At 41.4% G+C, this 25,894-nt stretch overlaps 1 protein-coding gene across 1 annotated transcript in view; it reads left to right on the top strand.

Annotated features, from left to right (window-relative positions):
* Positions 1-25,894, top strand: part of CDK18 (cyclin dependent kinase 18) — a 327,716-nt gene that overhangs the window by 139,447 nt on the left and 162,375 nt on the right. Inside the window, exon 2 of the mRNA XM_082245560.1 lies at positions 2,995-3,133. Coding sequence (XP_082101686.1) covers positions 3,010-3,133 — 124 coding nt within the window. The 5' untranslated portion in view covers positions 2,995-3,009. The remainder of the gene's footprint in view (positions 1-2,994; positions 3,134-25,894) is intronic.

The following is a 25,894-nucleotide window of genomic DNA, read 5'->3' as shown; positions in this document are numbered from 1 at the left end:
ACCATCTTGGAGTCCTTCAGGTGTTTTTTAGCAAACTCCATGCGGGCTTTCATGTGTCTTACACTGAGGAGAGGCTTCCGTCGGGCCACTCTGCCATAAAGCCCCGACTGGTGGAGGGCTGCAGTGATGGTTGACTTTCTACAACTTTCTCCCATCTCCTGACTGCATCTCTGGAGCTCAGCCACAGTGATCTTTGGGTTCTTCTTTACCTCTCTCACCAAGGCTCTTCTCCCCCGATAGCTCAGTTTGGCCGGACGGCCAGCTCTAGGAAGGGTTCTGGTCGTCCCAAACGTCTTCCATTTAAAGGATTATGGAGGCCACTGTGCTCTTAGGAACCTTAAGTGCAGCAGAAATCTTTTTGTAACCTTGGCCAGATCTGTGCCTTGCCACAATTCTGTCTCTGAGCTCTTCAGGCAGTTCCTTTGACCTCATGATTCTCATTTGCTCTGACATGCATTGTGATCTGGAAGGTCTTATATAGACAGGTGTGTGGCTTTCCTAATCAAGTCCAATCAGTGTAATCAAACACAGCTGGACTCAAATGAAGGTGTAGAACCATCTCAAGGATGATCAGAAGAAATGGAAAGCACCTGAGTTAAATATATGAGTGTCACAGCAAAGGGTCTGAATACTTAGGACCATGTGATATTTCAGTTTTTCTTTTTTAATAAATCTGCAACAATGTCAACAATTCTGTGTTTTTCTGTCAGTATGGGGTGCTATGTGTACATTCATGAGGAAGAAGAATGAACTTAAATGATTTTAGCAAATGGCTGCAATATAACAAAGAGTGAAAAATTTAAGGGGGTCTGAATACTTTCCGTACCCACTGTAGATATTGCAGGGGCTGTGACCCCCCCCCCCCCTTGTGTTCCACAGGGCTAGTAAGGTGTGGAACGACGCAGAGCAGGTGTCAATCAATGTATGCAAAGGGATAACATCCTCTTTAATGCTATTGGGATGGTACAGTATATTCAGACTGTCAGTATTTAATTTATTTTAAGCCACTGTTCCTAGAATAACATCATTTCCCTCTGCGTGTTATTTATTTATGTAGGTTTAAATATAGACCTTACAGTTTCCAAGTAAATAGAAAATGAGAAGTAATGTAATCCAGAAAGCTCTGCTCTTCTCCACATTAGGCAGTTCTTGTGGTTCTATTCAAATGGTTTCTAATAACAAGAATACCTGTTATTAAAATCACATGCAAAACAAATTATGGTTAGACAGGTTTGGATTGCACTAATCACTATTTAATCACGGGTGATCATGCTGGATACAAGTTACCTTGTACATAATATTAACTTTGTTGGCCTGGCAATGAAAAGGTTCATACAAGTGATTGCCAGGTTACAAACATCCGACGTACAAACGGAGGGAGACAACAGGAAGTGAGAAGAAATCTCCCCCTAGGAAGGGAAATTCACCCCTGTAAGAGTGATCATGGGAAAAAAGGTATCTTCACTGAAGCTTTATCACCAATCCTTGTTTTCACAACAACCCAAAATTTTCAAAATGTAATTGTCATAGGGACAGAAAGTGAGTTGAAATCTTTTGAACAGGGACATTGACAGCAAAACAAATGTTAGAGAGGTGTTCACCCTTCCCTATTCTATCCAAAAAAAAAAAAACGTAAAAATACTTTTTTCGGCTGGAGCTACAGTTAAAAAATTTACAAGTTCCGCCTTACATACAAATTCAACTTAAAGGGGGTTATAAAGTCAGAAGGTATTTTATCATAATGCATTCTATGCATTAAGATTAAAAAACCTTCTGTGTGCATCAGCCTCCCTAATACTTACGTGAGCCCCCTCTCTATCCAGTGATGTCCACGAATGCCTTACCTGTCTTGGAATTTCTCTCCTGATTGGCAGAGACACAGCAGTGGGGCCATTGGCTCCCGCTGTCAATCAAACAAATTTAGCCAATGAGGAGAGGGGGCGGGGCAGAACGGCAGCTGCATGTCTGAATGGATACACGGAGTTGCAGCTCAGCTCAGCTGCCCCCCATAGCAAGCTGTTTGCTGTGGGGGCACTCAACAGGAGGGAGGGGCAAGGAGCTCCAGCCAGGGACCCGAGAGGAGGAGGATCTGGGCTACCCTGTGCAAAACCTTTACACACGGCAGGTAAGTATAACTTGTTTTGCTATTTTAATAGAAAAAAAAAAAGGGAGACTTTACAATTGCTTTAAGAACAAACCTATAGACTTTATCTTGTTTGTAACCTGGGGACTGGCTGTATACTGTATGTAAGCTGGTAATGCACTATTTATAGGGAAGGGCAGCGTATGAGTGTTTTCAATCTTAACAGAAGGATGGGTTTTGTTTGCTCAGATTGGGCGAGATATCCCTGGGAACAAATTGCATTTAAAAAAAGCAGAAGTAGCTGCACCTTAAAGGGAAGGCAAAGGGAACATTAACGCTTGCAATGGCTCTGTATGTTGGAGAATGGTATTTTTAAACCTACCGTGCTAAAAATAATAGGTATGGGATGATAAGATATTGGGAAGAGGTATACAGCACTGTTTAACAGAAAGAATCTTCGCACTTTCTTCACATCTATAAGATGGTGATAAGAGATGCAGCAGATGTAGTCCACCCACATTCTCTCACTCTGCTCCTTTCTTAGCCAGCCTGTATTTTGGTCTTCTCCTTGCAGATATCATTCTCTGAAGTATTGATTCATTGTCACCTGTCCCTCTGCGCAAATTTGTTTGTAATCTGACTTTATACATACAACCTGTCTCTATTTATGGCAACATTTTCCTTCTTCGAAAGCTCTCCTCCTCCATTATTCCTTTAAACATTTGTGATTTTCAGAATTATCCCTTGTGCTCCTTTCGTATGGGATGTACTTTTTTTTTTTTTTAGGTTTTTTTTTTTTTTGTCTTTTGCCCATGCCTTCTTATTAATCAGTTTCACATACTGTATCCATTCCTTTTTCCTTTTCTTTGGTCTCTCTTACACTCTTTTTCTCTCCTGCACTTGTATGGTAGGTTTCCTCTGTCACCATGAACAAGGTGAAGAACTTCAAACGGCGATTTTCACTCTCTGTTCCTCGAACTGAAACTATTGAAGAGTCTTTAGCAGAGTTTACAGAACAGTACAACCAAATTATCAGCAGGCATAATGAACGTGAGTACATATATTACAGATGAACATTTACATGATGATGACTGATTAGGTCATAGCAGATATATGACTAGGTTGTACTCTGATATGTATGTCAATTCTATTTGTGCAGTGTGCTCTTTAAAAAGAATGTGCCATAAATTGGTAAAGCATTTCTTATCTGTTGCCTCTTTATCACTTAGCAATAAACATAATCTGTTATTATATGAGGTATTACGGTCCTATATCTGTTGTCTTTTGACAGATGTGGGCAAATTAACCTGTCAGACAGCCTTGCCTGCAGTAAAGCAACGCTGGTCTGCAGACTATACAAATGGCCCTCTTCATCTATACCTATAAGAGTGTGGACAAGGCAGGCATCAGTAACAGTCATGCTAAACTTTGTACACATGCTATTGAATGGACACATGTACTGAATGTACTGAAAGCAATATTTAGGCTGCATTGCGTCTGTTTCTGAAAATGCCAGTTGCCTGCCATGCCAGTTGCCTGCCATGCAGAATAATAGCTTCAGCACTATCTGGTTTACTGACCAAAAAGTATGCAAATTAGGATTTCAACTTCATTGGCGGTGTTCCAGGTCAGTGACTCAGAAAGTAATAAGGTCAGAAATGGCACTTTCAAATAAAAGTTCAGCAGTGGGAGCCTGGGGACAGGTTTCCCTTTAACATGGACATTTTCCACTTATAAGACTATGCTCAGGTGCAGCAATGTCTTACATTAAACACAGGGGAAAATAGTATCTTTTAGCCTGGGGTGCTAACACATCTAAATGGCCCTTTCACAGAAGTTCCAACCAGTGGCGGCTGTTGCTTAAAATTTTTTAGGGGGCGCAAACAGAAAAACGAGTGACCAGCGTGCCCCCAATCAATGCAGAGTGCCACAGCATGCCCCCAATCAATACAGAGCGCCACAGCATGCCCCCAATCAATGCAGAGCGCCACAGCATGTCCCCAAACAATGCAGAGCGCCACAGCATGCCCCCAATCAATGCAGAGCGCCACAGCATGCCCCCAAGCAATGTAGAGCGCCACAGCATGCCCCCATCAATGCAGAGCGCCACAGCATTGTCCCCAATTATAATGCAGAGCGCCACAGCATTTTCCCCAATTATAATGCAGAGCGCCACAGCATGCCCCCAATGAATGCAGAGACCAGCGTGCGTGCTCCCTTCAATGATCCAATGCACTTACCTGGCGGCGGCTCGGCTCCCGTCGGCGGCTTCTCCCTTCCTCGATACTCCGTCCTCTTCTGCGGCGGCGGGAAGGTGAGCGGCTTCTCCCTCTCGGTCTCTCCTCTTCTCTTCTGCGGCGGCGGGAAGGTGACCGGGCGGTGACGGTGAATGACTGATGCACGCACCGGCACCGCCCCCAACGAGGTCAGCAGGGATGTCCTGAATCATGATTGGTCCAGGCTGGAGTCTGGACCAATCATGATCCAGGACATCACAAAAGGGGGAGTGTTGTAGCGCAGTGCTCTGCGCCCTGGTGACCCCCTGGAAGGCAGCCAATCGGCGCCTCTGCCGGGTTGAAAACCCCACCCCCCCATAGTCACCAATGAGTCCGGCGGCCCTAGTGGGCCGCCACTGGTTCCAACCTATATCTGGGTTTTACCTACTGTATGTGCAAACATGCCAAAGCCACCTGAAAGTACTGATTACTTTAATTACTGTGGAATCTACAGCACAATGTACAGAGTGAAAAGATATGGAATATAACAGGTATAAAGTACAATAGTGTACACTAGGAAATGCTAAGCACAACATATAGAATGGGATTGTGTAAAATTTAAAATGTAAAACGCAGCATGAAATACAGAATGTACAGTACCATGTACAAAACAGGAAAAATTAAAATGTAAAAAATATAGCACAAAGTACAGAGCTGGGATAGTGTGGAATGTGAAACGTACAACTAAAAATAAGTTATGGACACCTATTTGTATGCATTTCCTCACTTTAGGACAATTAAAACAATTAATAGAAAAAAAAAAAAACATCCTATTCTTTCTAGCTTTCTAACCAAATTTTATTTAGGCCCATTCTCATACCCTCCACTGTTTAAATAAACCCTTTTAAGCACTCTAGATTGTACCCCTGTCAGCACATAGAACAGTTTTGTGTAGTGTTTTTTTATTTTTTTATTTTAACAAATTTTCTTAGGGCCAGGCCAAAGCAGTGGCAACTTACCTTCGATGGGATCAAAAAGACAACTCTCCTGCTCCTATGGCATTGCTGCTGCAGAGTTTTGGTCAATGAGGGAGCAAAATTGTAAAAGCAGGTCATTGGCCTGTCACTAGATACTGTCACTAGAAAGCTGCCACTGGGTACAGAATTTCTGGTATGATATTGTATAGGTGAACAAAGAAGCAAACAGTTGGAAATTTGCTTGGTACTCTCACCATTTACTGAATGTTTTGCTCTGGTTCCAGTAGAAGAGGTTTTAGAGGTTCTTTTTCAACCTGTTCACTGTCCCCAAGGCAAAGAAAAGTATTGCCTTTGTCTTGGGTGTTCTCTGATTGGACAAAGCGGAGAGGAGGTTTACACGGCATTCTCTGATTGGACAAGGTGGAGAGGAGGTATGGTGACATCACAATCTCCATCTCATCTAATTGGAGAATGCTGAATGCTTTGTATTCATTGGAAAAAATACAAGGTGTCTGTGAGTGGCAGCAGGGCATGTGGTCAGTTGGGAAACTACTTGGCACAGGAAATGGCAGATCACTGTAGTAGCAGTCGCTCAGGTATGAGATGTGCATGCTTAAATTGATTTAAGCTAGCCAATTTAAGCATGTATATCTCATACCTGAGGGACCGTTGGCCAGAAGTTTTTTTACCCTAATGCAGAGAATGCTTTAGTTTGCCTTCCTCTACAGATTTATATAAATCAAGGAAGTGCATTCTTTATTTACTGTACTGGGCCTCAAAAATTAAATTATAGTCATTACATAGTTACATATATAGTTAGTCAGGTTGAAAAAAGACACAAGTCCATCTGGTTCAACCAACAAAAAGAAAAAAAAAAAAAAAAAACAGTATTGAAAACCCAACCATTCAATCCCATATACACAATCCTATACCTGCAGTTGATCCAAAGGAAGGCGAAAAAAACAAGCAAAGCATGATCCAATTTGCTACAGCAGGGGAAAAACATTCCTTCCTGATCCCCCGAGAGATAATCGGATATTCCCTGGATCAACTTTACCTAAAAAAAATTTAGTACCCACTTACTGTATATTAAGTACAACCAGGAAAGAATCGAGACCTTTTTAAAGCAATCTGGTGAGCTAGCGTCAACCACATCTGGAGGGAGTCTATTCCACATTTTCACAGCTCTTACGGTGAAGAAACCTTTCCGTATTTGGAGACAAAATCTGTTTTCCTCTAGACGTAAAGAGTGCCCCCTTGTCCTCTGTGTTGACCTTAAAGTGAACAACTCAACACCAAGTTCACTATATGGACCCCTTATGGATTTATACATGTTGATCATATCCCCCCTTAATCTCCTCTTCTCAAGAGAGAATAAATTCAGTTCCCCTAATCTTTTCTCATAGCTGAGCTCCTCCATGCCTCTTATCAGTTTGGTTGTCCTTCTCTGCACTTTCTCCAGTTCCCCCATATCCTTTTGAAGAACTGGTGCCCAAAACTGAACTGCATATTCCAGATGAGGTCTTACTAATAATTTGTACAGGGGCAAAATAATATCACTCTCTCTGGAGTCCATGCCTCAAGAAAGGACTTTGCTTGCTTTGAAAACTGCAGCTTGGCATTGCATGTTATTATTAAGCTTATGATCTACCAGAACACCCAGATCCTTCTCCGCTATGGATTCCCCTAGTTCTACTCCAACTAGTATGTATGATGCATGCATATTCTTAGCCCCAAAGTGCATAACTTTACATTTATCAACATTAAACCTCATTTGCCACATAGTTGCCCAATGAAACAGAGCATTGAGGTCAGCTTGTAAGCTTTGAGACATCCTGTAAGGAAGTTATTCCACTGCATAGCTTGGTGTCATCTGCAAAGACTGAAATTGTACTTTTTAATCCCAGACCCGATATCATTTATAAAGATATTAAAAAGTAAGGGTCCCAACACTGAACCTTGGGGTACACCACTGATAACCTTATACCTTTCAGAGTAAGAATCATTAACCACTACTCTCTGAAATCTATCTTTTAGCCAATTTTCTATCCAATTACCGATCTTTCCAAGCCAGTAGACTTTACCTTACACATTAGCCGTGTGTGGGGGGGCTGTGTCAAACGCTTTTGTAAAATCCAAGTATACTACATCCACAGCCATCCCTCTGTCCACCCCTCTGTCCAAGGTTTTACTTACCTCTTCATAAAAAGAAATCAGGTTTGTTTGATAACTTCTGTCTTTCATGAATTCATGCTGTCTGTTGCTTAAAATATTTTTTTCCAGCAAGAACTCATCTATGTGGTCTTTTATTAAACTCTCCAGTATCTTCCCGATTATAGAAGTTAAACTAACAGGTCTATAGTTACTTGGCAAAGACTTTGATCCCTTTTTAAATATAGGCACCACATTGGCCCTACGCCAATCCAGTGGTACTATTCCAGTCCTTAACCTCCCTGGCGGTATGATTATGTCTGGAATTACATACCAAAAGCGGTACAATTCTTTTCATGGAAATTTGGCGTTATGTATTATAGGCCTATAATTCTTAGTAATTACTGACTTAAACCTGACCAAAACAAGACTCTAGTAGACATCCCAGATGTGATAAATTTGAAACACAAATGCATGAATTATAATCGAATCAATAATATTATTTTATTATTTAATATATATAATAAAATTATATTATTGATTAGATTATAATTCATGCATTATATATTATATATAGATATATGTGTGTGTGTGTGTGTGTGTATATATATATATATATATATATACATATATATATATATATATATATACACACACATATATATATATAATATATAACGCATGAATTATAATTGAATCAATAATATAATTTTATATATATATATATATATATATATATATATGTGTGTGTGTGCATATTATATATATATATATATATATATATATATATATATATATATATATATATGCATATATATATATATATATATATATACCGGTGCATATATATATATATGCATATATATATATGCATATATATATATGCATATATATATATATATATATATATATATATATATATATATATATATATATATATATATATATATATATATGATATAAAGTGTGTTTTGTGTTTTGTGCAACGTTTTTTTTTTTTTTTAATTTCCCTCCCTAGTTCCGCTCCCATGCAGCATTGCTGCTGCAGGGAACGGAACTAGGAAGTGATCACACCGACGGAGGACGGAGGAGCGGCGGGACTCTCGGCTGGCGGTCGCAGCAATGAGAGATCATCGCTGGATCGCCAGGATAAGGTAAGGGAACACCGCTGAGCTCTCTGCAATCCACCCCGAGCGTGACTCGGGGTTACCGCTCCTGATATGAAAAATCAACCCCGAGTCACGCTCGGGATTACCGCTAAGGTGGTTAATAAGTCCCTAAAAATTAGAAACAAAGGCTTTGAAATTACAGCGCTCATTAATGCTATAAATTCCACTAAACATTGTTTCCTTTCTTTAAAAAAAAAAAAAAAAAAGAAATCTTTGATTCTCTTCTAAAAGAGGAAATTCTCTTTTAACCACTTTACCACTAGAGCATTTTGCTGTCTTACGTCTGGGCCACTTTTTGCGATTCGGCGCTGTGCGACTTTAACTGACAATTGCGCGGTCGTGCGACGCCGTACCCAAACGAAATTGACGTCCTTTTTTTCCCACAAACAGAGCTTTCTTTTGGTGGTATTTGATCACCTGTGCGATTTTTACTTTTTGCGCTATAAACAAAAAAAGAGCGTTTATTTTGAAAAAATAACAATATTTTTAACATTTTTTTATATGAAATTCCCCCCAAAAAAGATGTAAAAACCAATTTTTTTTTACATTTTTGGCCAATTTGTTTTCTGCTACCTATGTTTGGTAAAAAAAATCACAATAAGCGTATTTTGATTGGTTTGCGCAAAAGTTATTGCGTTTACTAACAAAGGGAAAGATTTCTGTCATTTTTTTTTTTTTAACGAGTAATGGCGGGGATCTGCCATTTTTTTTGCGGGACTGCGACATTGCGGCGGACAGATCGGACCCTTGACTGACATTTTTGACACTTTTGGGGGTACCAGTGACATTACTGCAGTAATCAGTGCTATATATATGCACTGTTACTGTAAAAATGACACTGGCAGGGAAGGGGTTAATTTTATTGGAGAGGGAGGGGTTAATGTATGCCTGGTGCTTACTGACGTGTGGGGGGGGAGGTGACTGTGTGAGACAGGGACAGATCGGATGTCCAGCTATGCTGAACAGTCCGATCTGTCACTCCCTGTCACTGAGGAGATCCGCCCGCTTGTGTTTACACAGGCGGGCGGATCTCCACACTAGATCCCCAACGATCGGGGCAGAGCAGCGGCGATCGCCGCTGCTCCTCCCCTGGCCCGACTCCCGCTGTGAATGAAAACAGCGGGAGCGCGCCTCCGGCGGCGCGCGAGCGCCGCCTACAGGGGAGGAGTCTGGCGACGTAGGTCTACGTCGTCAGACGGGAACGAGACACTTTGCCGCAGTACTATTCAAGTACTTAGCGGTAAAGTGGTTAAATAGGCCCTTCTAATATTCCTCTTCCAACTAACCTACAAAAAAACTTGGCAAACTAACTGAATACTTAGTACATATAGCACCTGCATATAAAAATCCTCATTACACCAAGAACATTTTTTACAAAAAGAAACATTGAATATTTATATACTGTAGACTCCTTCTGCTCCAATTTTTTGTAACTTTATTTAACAGTTGTACATAAGTATAAAAGTACATAAATAGTACTAATAGACTAAGGGTCCTTTCACACAGCGTGGCGATCGATCCGCCGATCCCCACTGAGCAGGTGGATGACAGCTCCGTCTCCACTCTGTGTGCGGAGACAGAGCTGTCAGATCCCCGCTCTCCTCTATGGGGAGATCGGATGAGAACAGACCGCCTGTCTGTTCTCATCCGATCCTATCTGATCCGATCCTCCAGATGGATGAAAAATAGGGTTTTCATCTGTCCAGATCTCAGGATCGGAAGCAAATAGCAGTGGGTGTCAGCGGAGATGTCTCCTCTGACATCCGCTGCCCCATAGGGATGCACAGAGCATCCGATCAGGTCCTCCTGAAAAACTGACAGGCGGATCTGATTGGATCACCCGTGTGAAAGGACCCTTAGTCTAGTATCAAATAAACAAAAAGGTGTACAGGGAAGAGGGAGTTGTGGTAAGGTGGTCAGCACAGTAAACACTTGTTGGCAGAAGTCAGATATAATCTGACAACCACAGACAGGAGACAGATATGTGTGTGGTATGCTATTGAATTGAGTAATTGAATGAATCTATTCTTAACCTTTGGTGAGACTATATTATAAGAGAAGCATAAATCATCCCATTCCTCTGGGCTCATGAAAAAAAAAAAAAAAAAAAGAAAACATACGGTGCCCTACAGGGCAAGATGAAGAGTCCACACAGCATATCTTGGGAGGCAACAGTACAGGCCACCAAGCACAGAATCTTATGGAGATGTCATAATGATGGTCCCATACAGTGCAGAAGAAGTGGCGCAGTAAGCCCCTCTTATTTTGCTTGTAGAATCCCAGTAGCATACATAACAGGGTAATGGTAGGAGTGTTAGAAACTCAGTCGCCTAACAAATTGTATTACAGTTGGAGAATTTTATCCCAATAGGGTGTGATTAAGGGGCATGTGCCCCAGATATGGGCCATAGTACCCGGGGCTGACAGACAGCGCCGGCAGGTATCAGAAATCTAATCAATTGAAGCCATGGTACATTTGTAGAAAGCTGTAGAAGAAACTGGTGTAAATTTAGCCTCTCCTGTAATTGCACAAATGAGTACATTGTTCCTTCCCGGTAAATGTCTACAAGAGTTACAGTACCTTAGGATGTCATTAATGCAGTATCTGGAATCATGCTAAGCTGTTCTAGTATATAGTTATCCCTAAATAGGATAGGTTATAAGGAATGTCCTGAAATAAAGTGAGGAGTTTACCACCAGTGTGGCCAGTTTCAGAAATATCAACAACAGTTTGGTTTCAAGAACATGTGCAAAGTGTTCTTCTGCGCTATGGGGAACTACAGGAAGGACCTATGTGATCAGGTGTTTTAGCCCCCCTGCGAGGTAATGTAAAAATATATCCAGCAAGGCCAGATTGGCTTCTTCTTTAGACATTTGTAGTGTGGCTAGTGTGGCAGAGTGCTGACAGGGTCCAGGAAGCAATTTGCGACCCAGAATTCTCAACCAGGCAGGTTGAGGGGCTCCAGTTAGCTTGTGACGTGAAGAGGAAACTGACTTTTCAGTTTCCTCTGTATTTTATAAAGTCCAGTTTGGGACCTGGAGCCTGGAGATTTCTAAGTGATCCGGGTGGGATGAAATCTCCAATCCTGGGCCCCGCTATGCAATACAGCCAGCAAACTAATTAGTCAGGTGTGTGCTGGGCTTCTAATAATGACTTGACCATGGTTTATTGCTCCACGCCTGCAGACAGGAGGTCTGGCCCAGGAGTCAGAAGGGCTCCACGTGGGAGTCGGTGCGGCACAAGGCTGATATCCGTGTGCACCCTGTTGGGTAAGCTAAGTCTGTAGGAGACAGACAAAGGCCTGGAGTTTGAGGCCACAGCAGCAGCGCTGCAAGTACAAGCCAGGAGGGCTGAATGATCGTTTATTTTGCTTAGGACTGAAATGCTGAAACCCCTGCGAGGGAAACCCTGTAATTTTTCTGTTTAATGAACTTTCCTTTAATAAAAATGCGTGAGGAAAGCCCTTAAAAGAAAGAAAAAGCGAGTGGCGGGCCGGTGACCTTTAAATGCTCTACACTTGATGCGAGTCTCACACTAGTTTCAGTTAAGGTCTAGGGGTACTCCATATAAAAGTTGAGAATAGAGAGGTAGGTACATGGAAGAAGAATTTAGAGACTTTCAATAGCACATGTGTAAATACATAGATACATTTAATTATTATTATTATTATACAGGATTTATATAGCGCCAACAGTTTGCGCAGCGCTTTGCAATATGAGGGAAGACAATCCTGTTACAATACAATTCAATACAGGAGGAATTAGAAGGCCCTGCTCCTTACAGCTTACAATCTAGAAGGGAGATCAAAAGCATAATTGTATTTAAATTGATTTTGGCTGTGAAAGACAGGGGCAACTTTGACCATACCTGCAGTTTACCCACAATAGTTTGAATTAGTTGACCAATGTTATTTAAGATGGCGTAGGACAGGTCCCTTGTAACTACAATACCCAGGTATAAAAAGGAAGACTCAATAGTGAGAAGAGACTGATGTGATGTATAGGACATGTCTTCAGATGCCAGTGACATAAAGACAGACTTTTGCCAGTTATTGTTAAAGTGGTTCCAAGGGCTCAAGGTTTTTTACCTTCGTGCATTCTATGCATGAAGGTAAAAAAACCTTCTGTATGCAGCAGTCCCCTCTAATACTCACCTGAGCCCCATCGCAATCCAGCTATCTGCATGACAGCCTCGACTCTCTGGGGACTCTCCATCCTCATTGGCTGAGACAACAGAGGGAGCCACTAACTATGTAACTATGTAGCCGTTGGCTCCCACTGCTGTCATCTGCAGGCAGTGAGCCAATAAGAAGAGGAAGGGGGTGGTGCTGAGCTGCGGCTCCCTGTCTGAATAGACATGCAAAGCAGCGGCTCTGCTCAGGTGCCCCCACAGCAAGCGGCTTGCTTTGGGGGCAGTCGGTAGGAAGGAAGGATCAGGAGCACCAGTGGAGGGCCAGGTAAGCCCACCATGTTTGTTTTTTTTTTTTTTTTTTAAGAAAAAAACCTTGGCTTTAATATCACTTTAGAGGCCCAATCATTCTTTAAAAATTCTTTAGACATTTAAATGGCCAAAGGTATAAAAGGCCTGTATTGTGAAGATATATTAAATCATCGGCATATACTGTAGGCTTATTTCTTCTTTGCCCATGCCTACAAAGTGCTCTCTTCAGTGAACAATAATGGCAAAAGTCTCTATTGCTGTAGCAAAGAGGAGGTGACAGCCCTACCTCGTACGCCTTTTAAAACAAAAGGTTGGGCAATTTAGGCATTTAACCAGTATATTAGACCAGCCCTCAAATTTTTCACTCGCCTGCTCGCATTTTGCGAGTGAAAAATGATTGAATGCGAGCAAGGAGAGGAAGAGACAGAACACTGTCTGGACGTGCAGGGGTGGGCAGTGTCCATATGTGTGATGAGGGGGGGGACGCACTGGGAGCTTCTGTCTTCACCTGCCTGACAGGAGTGAATGTCATTCTCCCTCCTGTTATTGCAGCAGCACAATGCATGATTTCTGGACTCCTCTGTTCCAGCCACTTATCTCTCCTGCAGCCATTAATCATTTCTCTCCTTCCAAGCTCCCCTCCCCTGTTGGTTTGTTCTACTCGGCCAGGTTACTTTCACTTTGTCCGTCTCCTCGCTCGCACTTGTCTTTATCTTCCCTGCACAATCGTAAGTCAGCAGCGATTCTTGTACTCCTCTGTTCACATTAGCCCTTCATCTACTTCTATCTTTCAGCTGTCCTCTCCATAAATCAGTACTGTATGTCCTGCAGCCTCTGTCCCAGCTCTGAGCATTCCAAGCAGCCATTTAGCTGACCCTGTCCTGTCCCAAAATACAGCCTTAGCACTTTCTCTACAGCCCTTCACTCTGCTCTTCATTAATATGTATTATTACAACCCAGACCCCCCCCTATTCAGTCTCTTATCCCTAATAACTGGTGAACTGTGGTCTGGCCAGTGTAATTGTATGTGCATTTTACCTGGATTTTAGGTGTATTTCTATTGAATTTCTATTACAAAGTGCGTTTTCATGAAAGCGCTTTAAAGTCCTGCATGCTGCATCTTTGATGCGGCTTCAGAAAATGCACTGTGTAATAGAATTCAATAGAAATGCACCTAAAATCCAGGTAAAATGCACATACAATCACACTGTTATTAATATTTATTTGTGCAACTTCTACAGTCATGCAAAAACATTTAACAGTGTAATTTTATAAAATATTTTTTTGAGGGCGCATCTAGGGGTGGGGCAGGGTAGGTGTTAGGTGGGGCAAGTAGTGGCGAGTAACCCTTAAGGCCTGGCAAGTAGCTCAGGACTTGAAATTTTGAGCCCTGTATTAGACTTTAGGAAAGCGTCGAGGATGGTAATCCTTTTTTAGAATTTTGGGCTGTAGGCAAAGTGTACATGCATGTACAAAAGGGCCATTTGCTAAAGATGCCAAGGGAAATCTCTAGAATGTATCATCATAGTTAGGTCACTGCTTGTTTCGTCAGATATTAAAGTATTACTACACCCAGGACCTTACATTCACTATATCTGGTCTCCCACAGTTCACAGAACATGGAAATGCAACTATTTTAGTAAATATAAACTGCTAAATACTTTTTCTCATCAGCAGTATATAGCAGTCTTGTGACTTCTATCAGTTCCTAGTAAAACTTGTAGAAGGAGTTTTCATATAGCACTGAGCTGTCCTATCAGGATCCAGGACCCCTGAGCCTCTGTCTGGACAGTGCTGATTGGCCCTGTGCTGATTACATGCACCCTCCCAAGCAAAAAAAAAAGGAAAACTCTCTAGCAACACACACCAAACTGAGCATGTGCAGCTTGACTCCAAAGGCTCTTATCCAGACATGTTCTGGAGTCAGTGGAAGAAGATGAGGTTCTGTGCACACAGGATCAAACAGCTATTTTACACAATGCAGAGGATTAACCCCTTAGGTTCCACACTGACTATAACAAGCATGCTTTACTGCATATACAAACTTTACTGTAGTGGGTTTCGTAACACTTTAATTGCAGATGACTTCTCTGATATAAAACCTGTTTGATCATTGTGAGTAGTACACAGTTTGACAGTGCTCAGTCTAATAGTCTTTTTTTTTTTTATTTTGTAAGTAAGTCAACATAGAAATGGGTCTATAGGAGGTGCATTATACAGGGTACCTATCAGGTTTTAACCGAAGTACAGTAGTTGCTTCAGTAATATTTATTAGTATTGCATAAAAGCTTCTCCAGAAACCTGTTTTAACCTCCCTGGCGGTATGATTCTTTCAGATTTTAGGTGCTGAAAGCAGTACCATTATTTTGCATGTAATTCTTAAGAACGAGCAGCCCAAACCAATTATTTACATATGATTTTTTTTTACTGTGCGTTCTTCTTTGAAACATCTCGGGTATGATAAAGTCTAAAACACAAAATCATAAATTACAATATAATAAAAAACTATAAATATGTTAAAGTATGTATGTATATATATATATATATATATATATATATATATACTATATATATATAGATAGATAGATAGATAGATAGATAGATAGATAGATAGATAGATAGATAGATACGTGTATATATATATATATATATATATATATATATATATGTCTGTATATATATATATATATATATATATATATATATATACACACACACACACACACACACACACATATATATATATATATACATAAAAAGTACAGTAAAACTGCAGTAAAGGGCACTGGGGGGGGGGCAAACTAATGTGAATTTATTTTATTTTGTACTGTATCAGTGTGTTTGGTGTGTCTTACATTTTAATTTGCCACCGGTTCCACCCCCCTGCGTACGTCACGTCGCAGGAGACGGAAGCCAGGGCACGGGGAGGTTCGGGAGGAAGATCCGCCGCCAGACACCGCCGGGACACATCGCTGGATCCCGGTGACAAGGTAAGTAACCCCTCTACCAGGATCCAGCGATCTTCCTAGCGGTACCCCGAGTGTGGCTCGGGATTACCGCTTTTGGCACTGAAATTTAACCCAGAGCCACACTCGGGAATACCGCTACGAAGGTTAAGACAAGATCTGAGAATGTCTGTTTAATCCCATATTCTGTGATTTATTTTTCCAACATCTGAACCATCTGCAATTGTGCTTTTAAGTAATATTGAATGCTATCTTGGGTTTTAGTGCGCATACATTTGCCCTATAGCAGTTACAGAAACTATTTAAAGTAGTTGTAAACCGTTAAATACACACAGCGAAGTGACTAGCCTCTGATACAGAGATTACATAAATCCTCCTACATAAATTGAACCTGTTTATCTGCAGTCTTCTCCTCTCTACAGGCGTCCAAAGTCCAGAATTTTTAAAGCTTATCTGAGCTGTCAGAAAAGACAGGGGCGGAGAGCTGATATTGCACACTGCAGAGCCCAGTGAGGAGAGCTCTGAGAGCTGATTTAAAGGAAGGGACACACCTAGAGATGGGAAGGCCTGGAAAAAAATCCTCAAAAATTGGGGGAAAAATATGTTTTTTCCCATTTCTTTTCCTAAGCCGTTTTTTTTTTGGGGGGGGGGGGGGTTCTGGAGAAATTGAAAAAAATGTGAAATCTCATCTTTTTCAATGATAAAAAATATATCTATCACATGGAATTAAAACTATATAACAAAAAATCTTAATGAAAGATTTCTGAGACTTTATGCAGAGTCTTAAATGATTGCAAGTTCTCTGCTGATGACTTGTGGGTTCCATCTTGTACCTTCTATAGTTGGTTGATTGTTGGAATACAATATATGATAGTTTCTGTCCTCTCAGGCATTAATTGACAGGTGGGAGGGTAAATTTGTCTGACAGATTAGTCTATCTTTATAACCTTTAAATGATTTATATTAACCAGTTCGGGACCGCCCACCGCATATATACTGCGCAGGGTGGCCCGGCTGCATGTACGTGAACTTGTGCAGGTGATGTAGGGGGCGCATGCGAGCGCGTGCCGTCAGAGCGCATGACTTGATTGAATGACCGGTCTGCTTATGTATGACAAGAATGACAGAATGGCGGTCTGCTTATGTAAACAAGCTAGACCGCTGTTCTGTCGGTGAGTAAAAGAGAGATCTTGTGTGTGAGCTAAACTAAAACACAGATCTCTCTCTTCCCCCAGTGCATCCACTCCCCCCACAGTTAGAAAGCACTTTTTTTGTTTATAGCGCAGAAAAAAAAAAACAGGTGATCAAATGCCACCAAAAGGAAACTCTATTTGTGGGGAAAAAAGACATCAGTGGTATTTGGGTACAGCATCGCATGACCGTGCAATTGTCAGTTAAAGCAACGCAGTGCCGTATCGCAGAAAATGGACCTGTCAGGAAGTGGGTAAAACCTTCCGGAGCTGAAGTGGTTAATGTTCTCCACCATCACATCATAGTGTTTATCTATAGTCTGGTCAGTGAATTGTTTTTTCTTTTCCTACTCTCAGTAAAATGCTGAGACCAATATCTAGAGTTTGGAAGCCTTTCCACTGCACTATTTCTGCTGAAAGCAAAGCTGCTATTTGCAAATATTGTGAGAAGAAATATTCTTTTTCAAATGTTACAAGGATGACACGACCCATCTTAGCATGCCAGAAGTGTCCTAAAGACATTTAAAAATACTTTTTGGAATGAAATGGTAATAACCATAATGAAAGTGTAAGTAGCTTTCCCTCCAGAGTTCTCATTCCTAAAACACTCTTTCTGCTGCTTCTGGATCATCACAAAGTGTTTCTTCACCAGCAGCACCTTCAAGTAAGGTAGTGTTGCAAACCACTGCCTCCTAAAAATACACAATACAGTCCTTGTTATTCCATTTGTAATAAAAAATAAAACTTTAAAAACCAAGTTTAGTTTATTTACTGCATAAGCTGTACTTTTATTTCAAGAATAATACTTTTATATACACTGCATTTCATATTCCCAGTGTAACAAAATTACTTTCGAACGGTAACTACTCCACACTAAATTTTTTTTCTTAAATTTTTCCCAAAAATTGCAATTTTTGTTCCCCAGAATTTTTTTTTTTTTTTGGCTTTAAAATGACAGGAAATTTCACATCTCTAGACACCCTCCTTCGCACAGCATGCAGAAACGTAGCTGAGGCTGTCAATCAGCTAGAGATCCCACCCCAATCACCTTTTTTCTATTGGTGTCAGGAAAACTTGTCAGAAGTAACTTATGCTGATAGCAGAGGAATGAAGCAGCAGAACGGAATTACACTTAGTGCTCCTAAGTGAGACATGTACACACTTTAGAGGGATATGCTTTGTTTATATTTCATATCTTAGGTTTATAACCACTTTAATATTCCTTCAGAAAGAGTAAGCATTGAACCCTCTGTACTAAAAATTTTAAAGATGCTTAGAAATATAGTTAATAATTTGCTACAGTGGTTGACACACTTAAAATACTTCTGTTTACAAAGATCAGTTTCCACTCATGTACCCTGATCATATGTAGTCCTCACATATTCTCCGAAGCCCAATTCTGGGGGGGTTGCTATCAAAAGAGTTTCAGCAACATCATAGGCCTCACCTAGTTCCTCATAGGCCTGGTGGAAGGATTTGTTAATTAAGTAAATATTGGATTTAAGCACTCCCTAAAGAAAACCTTCAGTGTGCCCCAAAGGGAAGCATTCGTAGTAGAGTTTTTATGGGCTTCTAAGAACAATGGTAGATTATCTGGGGTTCGGTCATTAGACTCTTTTGGATCGAGCCATAGGGGGTGGATTTCCACTTTAGCATTAAAGCTCTGCCAAATGGAAGGCTGGATGTAGGGGGTTTTGATGCATTCCCATTGAACAGATTTATGACCCACTAAGGAAGTATCCCTGGATATCCCGGGATATTATGGGAGTAGCTATACCACTTTAAAAAAAAAAAAAAAAGGTATTTATAATGTGCAAACGTGTTAGGCAGGTGTAAAGATGTACTGTATATTAAGAATGCTTTCAGGAATAGAAGTGTTAATAGTTTATTTTGTATCAGTTGACAAGATGGAAAGTAAATGAACATAAGAGAAATCCAAATCAAATCAATATTTGGCGTGACCACCCTTTGCCTTCACAACAGCATCAATTCTTCCAGGTACACTTGCACACAGCAGGTAGATTGTTCCAAACATCTTGAAGAGTAACCACAGATCTTCTGTGGATGTAGACTGCCTCAAATCTTTTTTGTCTCTTCATATAATCCCAGACAGACTCGATGTTGAGATCAGGGCTCTGTGGGGGCAAAACCATCACCTGCAGGACTCTTGTTCTTTTTTACATGGAAGATAGTTCTTAATGACATTGGCTGTATGTTTGGGGTCGTTTTCCTGCTGCAGAATATATCTGGGGCCAATCACATGCCTATGGCATTAAGGATGAGTATCTGCTCATATTTCTCGGCATTGAAGATTCCATTGATCCTGACCAAATCTCTAACTCCATTTGCAGAAATTCAGCCCCAAACTTGCAAGGAAGCTCCACCATGCTTTGCTGTTGCCTGCTAACACACATTATTGTACCACTCTCCAGCCCTTTGATGAACAAACTGCCTACTGCTACTGCCAAATATTTCACATTTTGACTCATCAGTCCAGAGCATCTGCTGCTATTTTTCTGCACCCCAGTCCCTATGTTTTCGTTCATAGTTGAGCAGCTTAGCCTTGTTTCCACATCGGAGGAATGGATTGGCTGCAGTTCTTCCAGGAAGACCACTTCTGGCCAGATTTCCCTGGTCAGTAGATGGGTGTACCTGGGACCCACTGGTTTTCATCAGTTCTGTGCTGCATTGCTGAACATTTTCCGATGTCGAAGAGAAATAAGTACGATGCGTCTATCATCTGCATTACGTTTCATTGGCCAACCACTGCATCTACAGTCCTCAGCATTGCCCATTTCTTTGTGCTTCTTCAAAAGAGCTTAAACAGCACATCTTAAAACCCCAGTCTGCTTTGAAATCGTAGCAATACAAAACGATCACTTCCAGTGCTTAGAGGTCCTCCACTGTTGAAAAGAACTGTGCAACAATTTCAAATGCTAAGCGGATGCAGCCTTCAATAGATAGGGGAATCCAAAGCGGAACTACAAAAACAAGGAGACAAAATTTATTTGAACAAATAAAAAGGATAAAAATTGGATACTTACAAAAGGGCAACTGGTAAAAACACATAGACCCTAAGATGCCATATAGTGTGAGATATGTATGCTCCAATTGTATCCCGCTGTATAGTCAAGCTGACGAGTTTTGGGGGCGCACGCCCTTCCTCAGAGCTGAACTCTTAACCTCCCTGGCGGTATGATTATGTCTGGAAGTTCATACCAAAAGCGGTATAATTATTTTCATGGAAATTTGGTGTTATGTATTATAGGCCTACAATTCTTAGTAATTACTGACTTAAACCTGAGCAAAACAAGACTCTAGTAGACATCCCAGATGTGATAAATTTTGAAACACAAAATCATGAATTATAATCTCATAAATAATGTAATTTTATTCAATAATGCAGTAAATAAGGAAATTTGTCAAAGAAAGAAAATTCAATACAAATGCTGCGTGTGATAAATCTTGAAACAAGGAACTACACAAAGTCCAACGTCACAGTCAGGACAATGGAACCTGGTTTCCTTTCGGACTTTCTTTCCATTTCTATCGCGTTTCGAGCAGCAAACAACACACATCCTGGTTGGTGCTGCCTTTTTTGCAGTTGGCGGAATATAGTCTGCAAAGTGACGGCCGGTCAGACGCTCTGGGTTGACCACGTCAATAGCGCGACGTGCAGGTCTATTTTCAACTCCTGATGGTGTCTGGTACTTTGCAAAAATCTGCTCAGCCACCTTCCAGACAAACTCGGAATGAGCAAGAGGGTTGTCACTGTTGGCTTTGTGCAGGATGTAAGCGTTCCATAGACATTGTTCCATAAGATGTCTAAATATTTTTTTATAGTATTTTTTTTGCTGTTTTCGTACAGCGGGATAGAAGGTCATGGCCTGATTGGCTCTGTCCACACCTCCCATTGTTTTGTTATAGTCAATTACGACCTGTGGTTTCAGCACATCTGTCCCACGTTTTGTATGGACCGTGGCAGTGGAGGTAGTGTGAACAGTGCTCATAAGACACACATCCTTCTTGTCTCTCCATCTCATTGCCATCACCTTTCCCTTCTGCCAGGCAACCATTTCTCCGGTTTTTAGTTTTTTTTTGGCAAAAAAAGATGGCATGTCTCGACGGTTAGGCCGAACGGTACCATATGCGTCGGTTCTATTTTGTAGCAAAACATCATATAGTTCCGGGGAGGTATAGAAGTTGTCCGTAGTCAAACAATATCCCTGGTTCAGCAATGGCTCCAGAAGTGTCAGGACGGATGATGGGGCCATCCCATAGCCGCTGTACCTGGGGTTGAATTTAGTGCCTTTGCCGGTGTAAATTACGGAATTCCATATGTACCCCGTGGATGACTCGCAGAGCATATATGATTTGATGCCAAACCGCGCTCTTTTTGATGCGATGTACTGAATCCAACTTAGGCAACCCTTGTAGGCCATCAAACTCTCATCCACGCTGACGTCCCTTTCTGGCATGTAGGTCCGCTGGAAATTGCCCACAATAAGTTGCCATACCTCCCAGATCTTTTTCAGTTTGGGCGCAGGATGCGTGGCCTCATCAAATTCCTCATTGTTCGTGAAGTGGAAATACTTCATAATCAGGGAGAAGCGATACTCAGACATCATGGTGCCAAAGAACGGAGTGGCCAGTAACCTGTTGGTGGTCCAGTACCATTTTTGGAACGGTTTCTCCACCAACCCCTGAAGAAAGAGGAGTCCCATAAACAGCCACATGTCCTCTTTCGTTACCGGTTCCCACCTTCTGCTTCGGGAAAGCCTGGCATGCAGCGTAGCGGATTGCTGCTGTTGGTAGCGATTCGTCTCCATGACAATTTTTTCCATTACCTCCTCAGTGAGGAATAATTGCAGGTAGGCCAGAGGATTGTCACGCTCGACATCTACCTTCATCCCAGGTGATCCGGTGAAGGGGAATCTTAGGGGCGCTACCTGGTCCGCATCGCAATCAATAGCGCATCAAGTGCGCACATCGCTCAGGTCAGGGTCATCGCCGTTGTCACTTGCCAGATCCGTGTCAGTGTCAGTGTCGGACGACAAATCACCGCATGACTCGCTATTGCTCACTTTGGCGAGCACCTCCGGGTCGCTGTCGCTGCCGCTGTCACTCAGCTGGTCCAAAAGCGCTTTAGACTGGCGCTTTTTTGATGCCATAATATATTTTTTTTTTTGGGCACAAATCACAAGTTTACTGTAAGAAGGGGCACTGTACTGTCAGATGTGTGATTATCTGTGGTGATACAGTGTAATCCTCTCAGATTACAGTGTATCACCTCTTTTATTTTGTTTCACTTTCAAATTTCCCGCCCAGTCCCGCTCCTGTGCGCCGCCTCTGCTCGCAGGGAACGGAACCAGGAAGTCAGACGCCGGTCACCCGGCGATCGGAGCGAAGGACATCGCTGGATCGCCGGGACAAGGTAAGTGAAATGCCTCTGGGAGCCAAGGGGGGCTCCGCTGGCACTCTGCAACTCTACCCCGAGCGTGACTCGGGGTTACTGCTCCTGATATGAAAAATCAACCCCGAGTCACGCTCGGGATTACCGCCTAGGTGGTTAAGAGTCTATGTGTTTTTGCAATAGGTGCTTGCGCCTTCCTGTCTCCTTGTTTTTGTAGTTCTGCTTTGAAATCTTTGCCTGAGAGAGAGTTTGACTGTTATTCGCCCTGTTTTAAGTCTCCTACAAAGCTGTTTCTGATTAAGCTGGCCATGCATTACACAGTTTTCTTATTCAATTTTTCTACAAAATCCCTGAGTTTGTGCAAGTGTAAGAATAGATGCTGTATTGAAGACAAAGGGTAGTCACACCAAATATTGATTTGATTTAGATTTTTCTTCTGCATTTTGCAAATTGATAAGAAAAAAACAATTAAGACATGCAGTATATTTCGAAAGCATTCTTACTTTACAACATTTTTTTACACCTACCTAAAACTTTTGCTCAGTACTGTACACACACACACACACACACACACATGTTTTGTTAAATTAGTTTTTTTTTTAAATGAATGGGTTATGTTGCAAGGGGTAGGGTTCACAAATACATTAATATAGACCTTTTGTAAATAATGTAATGTATAATATCGCCATCTAGTGGCGGTCATATTATAGTGGCATTTCACTCCAAATCAACATTGACAATTTTTAATCCTAAGGCTCCGTTCACATCTAGGCGTTTTTGGGGAGTTTTTCTGCTCTAGGATCAGCTCTCAAAACGCCCAACAAGACAAATCCTATTCAATTCAATGGCCCCTGTTCACATCTGAGCGTTTTGACGCTGTTTACAAAACGCCCAACGCTCAAAAAAGTACATGAGCTTCTTTTTGGGCAGATTACAGGCGTTTTCCATTGGTATCTATTCAATCAAAAAACGCCTGCACAAAAAACGCCTGTAAATCGCGGTAAAAATCGCGGCAAAATCGCGGTAAAAATCGCGGTAAAATCGCGGTAAAAAACGCGCGAAAATGCTACGCTCAGGTGTGAATGTAGCCTTATGCTGCTAACATTAGTAAATAGGAAAGTGTATCATATTTACTTTTTTAAACTTTTTTTTTTTTTTACCATTTCTTCTGTTACTTTCTGGTTTCCAGGCCAAGGCAAATTATGTCAAACAACTCAGGAGTCTTCAGGAGGGGGGTTTTCTCAGCTAAGCACACCTACCTGCCTGCATGCCTGAACAAAGTGCAGATTGGTTCCAGGAAGTAAATGCTACATCTGCCCCTATGGCCCAAAACGCTTAGGGGTGTTTATCAAAGTTATTTCTCAGCAAAATAAAGCATGGAGACATGGATGGATGGGTGAATTTGCTTTAAATATTAAAAATGAATTAAACTGCCTTTTTGGTTCTGGTGCTCAGATGCAGTATAGTTCCGCTTTTAACCACTTGCCGACCAGTCACGTTGACTGTACTGCGGCAAAGTGGTTAGTTATCGTCCAGCCACGTAGACCTACGTCGCTGGACTCCTCCCTTTGTGGGCGGCGCGCGCGCGCCGCCGGAGACTCGCTCCCGCTGTATTCAGTCACAGCGGGAGTCGGGCCAGGGGAGGAGCAGCGGTGATCACCGCCGCTCTTCCCCGATCATCGGGGAATTAAGTGTGGAGATCCGCCCGCTTGTGTAAACAAAGCGGGTGGATCTCCTAAGTGACAGACAGGGCCAGATTGCAGGGTTCAGCATAGCTGAACCTGTGATCTGTCCCTGTGTCACTCAGTCACCTCCCCCCACACACGTTAGTAAGCATCAGGCATACATTAACCCCTTGATCACCAATAAAAATTAACCCCTTCCCTGCCAGTGTCATTTTTACAGTAACGGTGCATATGTATAGCACTGATTACTGCAGTAATGTCACTGGTACCCCCAAAAGTGTCAAAAATATCAGTCAAGGGTCCGATCTGTCCACCGCAATGTTGCAGTCCCGCAAAAAAAAATCGCAGATCGCCGCCATTGCTCGTTAAAAAAAAAACACCAAAAATGACAGAAATCTTTCCCTTAGTTAGTAAACGCAATAACCTTTGCGCAAACCAATCAAAATACGCTTATTGCGATTTTTTTTTTACCAAAAATATGTAGCAGAAAACAAATTGGCCTAAAATGATAAAAAATTTCGATTTTTACATTTTTTGGGGGGGGGGGGGGGGAATTTCATATAAAAAAATTTGAAAAATATTGTTATTTTTCAAAATTTTTACTTTTTTTTTGTTTATAGCGCAAAAAGTAAAAATCGCACAGGTGATCAAATACCACCAAAAGAAAGCTCTGTTTGTGTGTAAAAAAAGGATGTAAATTTAATTTGGGTACGGTGTTGCATATTCGCGCAATTGTCAGTTAAAGTCGCACAGTGCCGAATCGCAAAAAGTGGCCTGGACGTAAGACAGCAAAATCCTCCGGTGGTAAAGTGGTTATGGATGGCAAACTGTCCAAAATCTGTACTAAAAATATAAGCAATACCAGAAGAGGACATTTAGTATTCATTGTTCATAAGAAGTTTTGAAAGAACAGGAAAGTAGGAACTTGGATCAATAGCAGTGTTTCTCCAACAAGGGATCACTTGTAGTACTGGGGAAACAAAGTTCTGCTCACCAGGTGAAAGTGGAAAATGTAGCTGGCAGACAAGCAAGGAGGTCTCCAATAAGATTTGTTTAGTGAAAAGCCTGTCCATAACATATTCAGGAGAAATAACCAAATGTAGTTTCCAATCATCAATCACACAGGTCATGGAATAAATGAAATTTTTTTCACATAATTTGCATTTAGTTTTAATAAATGTGGCTCTTTGTTTCTCATAGGCTATAGTGTTTTTCTGTCTGGCCTTTCGTAAAATCAGTTTATGGCCTTTATCTTTGAGTATTCTAGCTAGAAGTGGCTGTGGTGAAACGCCTGGGCAAGGGGGTTAAGCTGGTGCTCTTAGTGCCCCTTTAACAGCAAATGCCATACAGATGTGAGAATCAGGAAATGGATTTTGCAACCTTTTTTTAACAAAGGTTTTCAAATTTTGTCCCTTTGTTTTTCTCTGTCCAATAATACAGATAATATTCTGCAGACAGTATTGAAGATCATCAACTCTTTAGCACCAAATATTAACTTGTTTCTTCTTATTTGCTGACAATCTTCCAGGGAGGTATGTCTATTTTTTGTCTCTGTCACCCTCCACCTTTTTGTTCATGATAGATGAGGCCTGTATCAATGTTA

Source organism: Pelophylax lessonae (assembly GCF_965119305.1).
Source record: "Pelophylax lessonae genome assembly, chromosome: 2".
Taxonomy (NCBI): Eukaryota; Metazoa; Chordata; class Amphibia; order Anura; family Ranidae; genus Pelophylax; species Pelophylax lessonae.
This window is presented reverse-complemented; position numbering and strand designations above follow the sequence as displayed.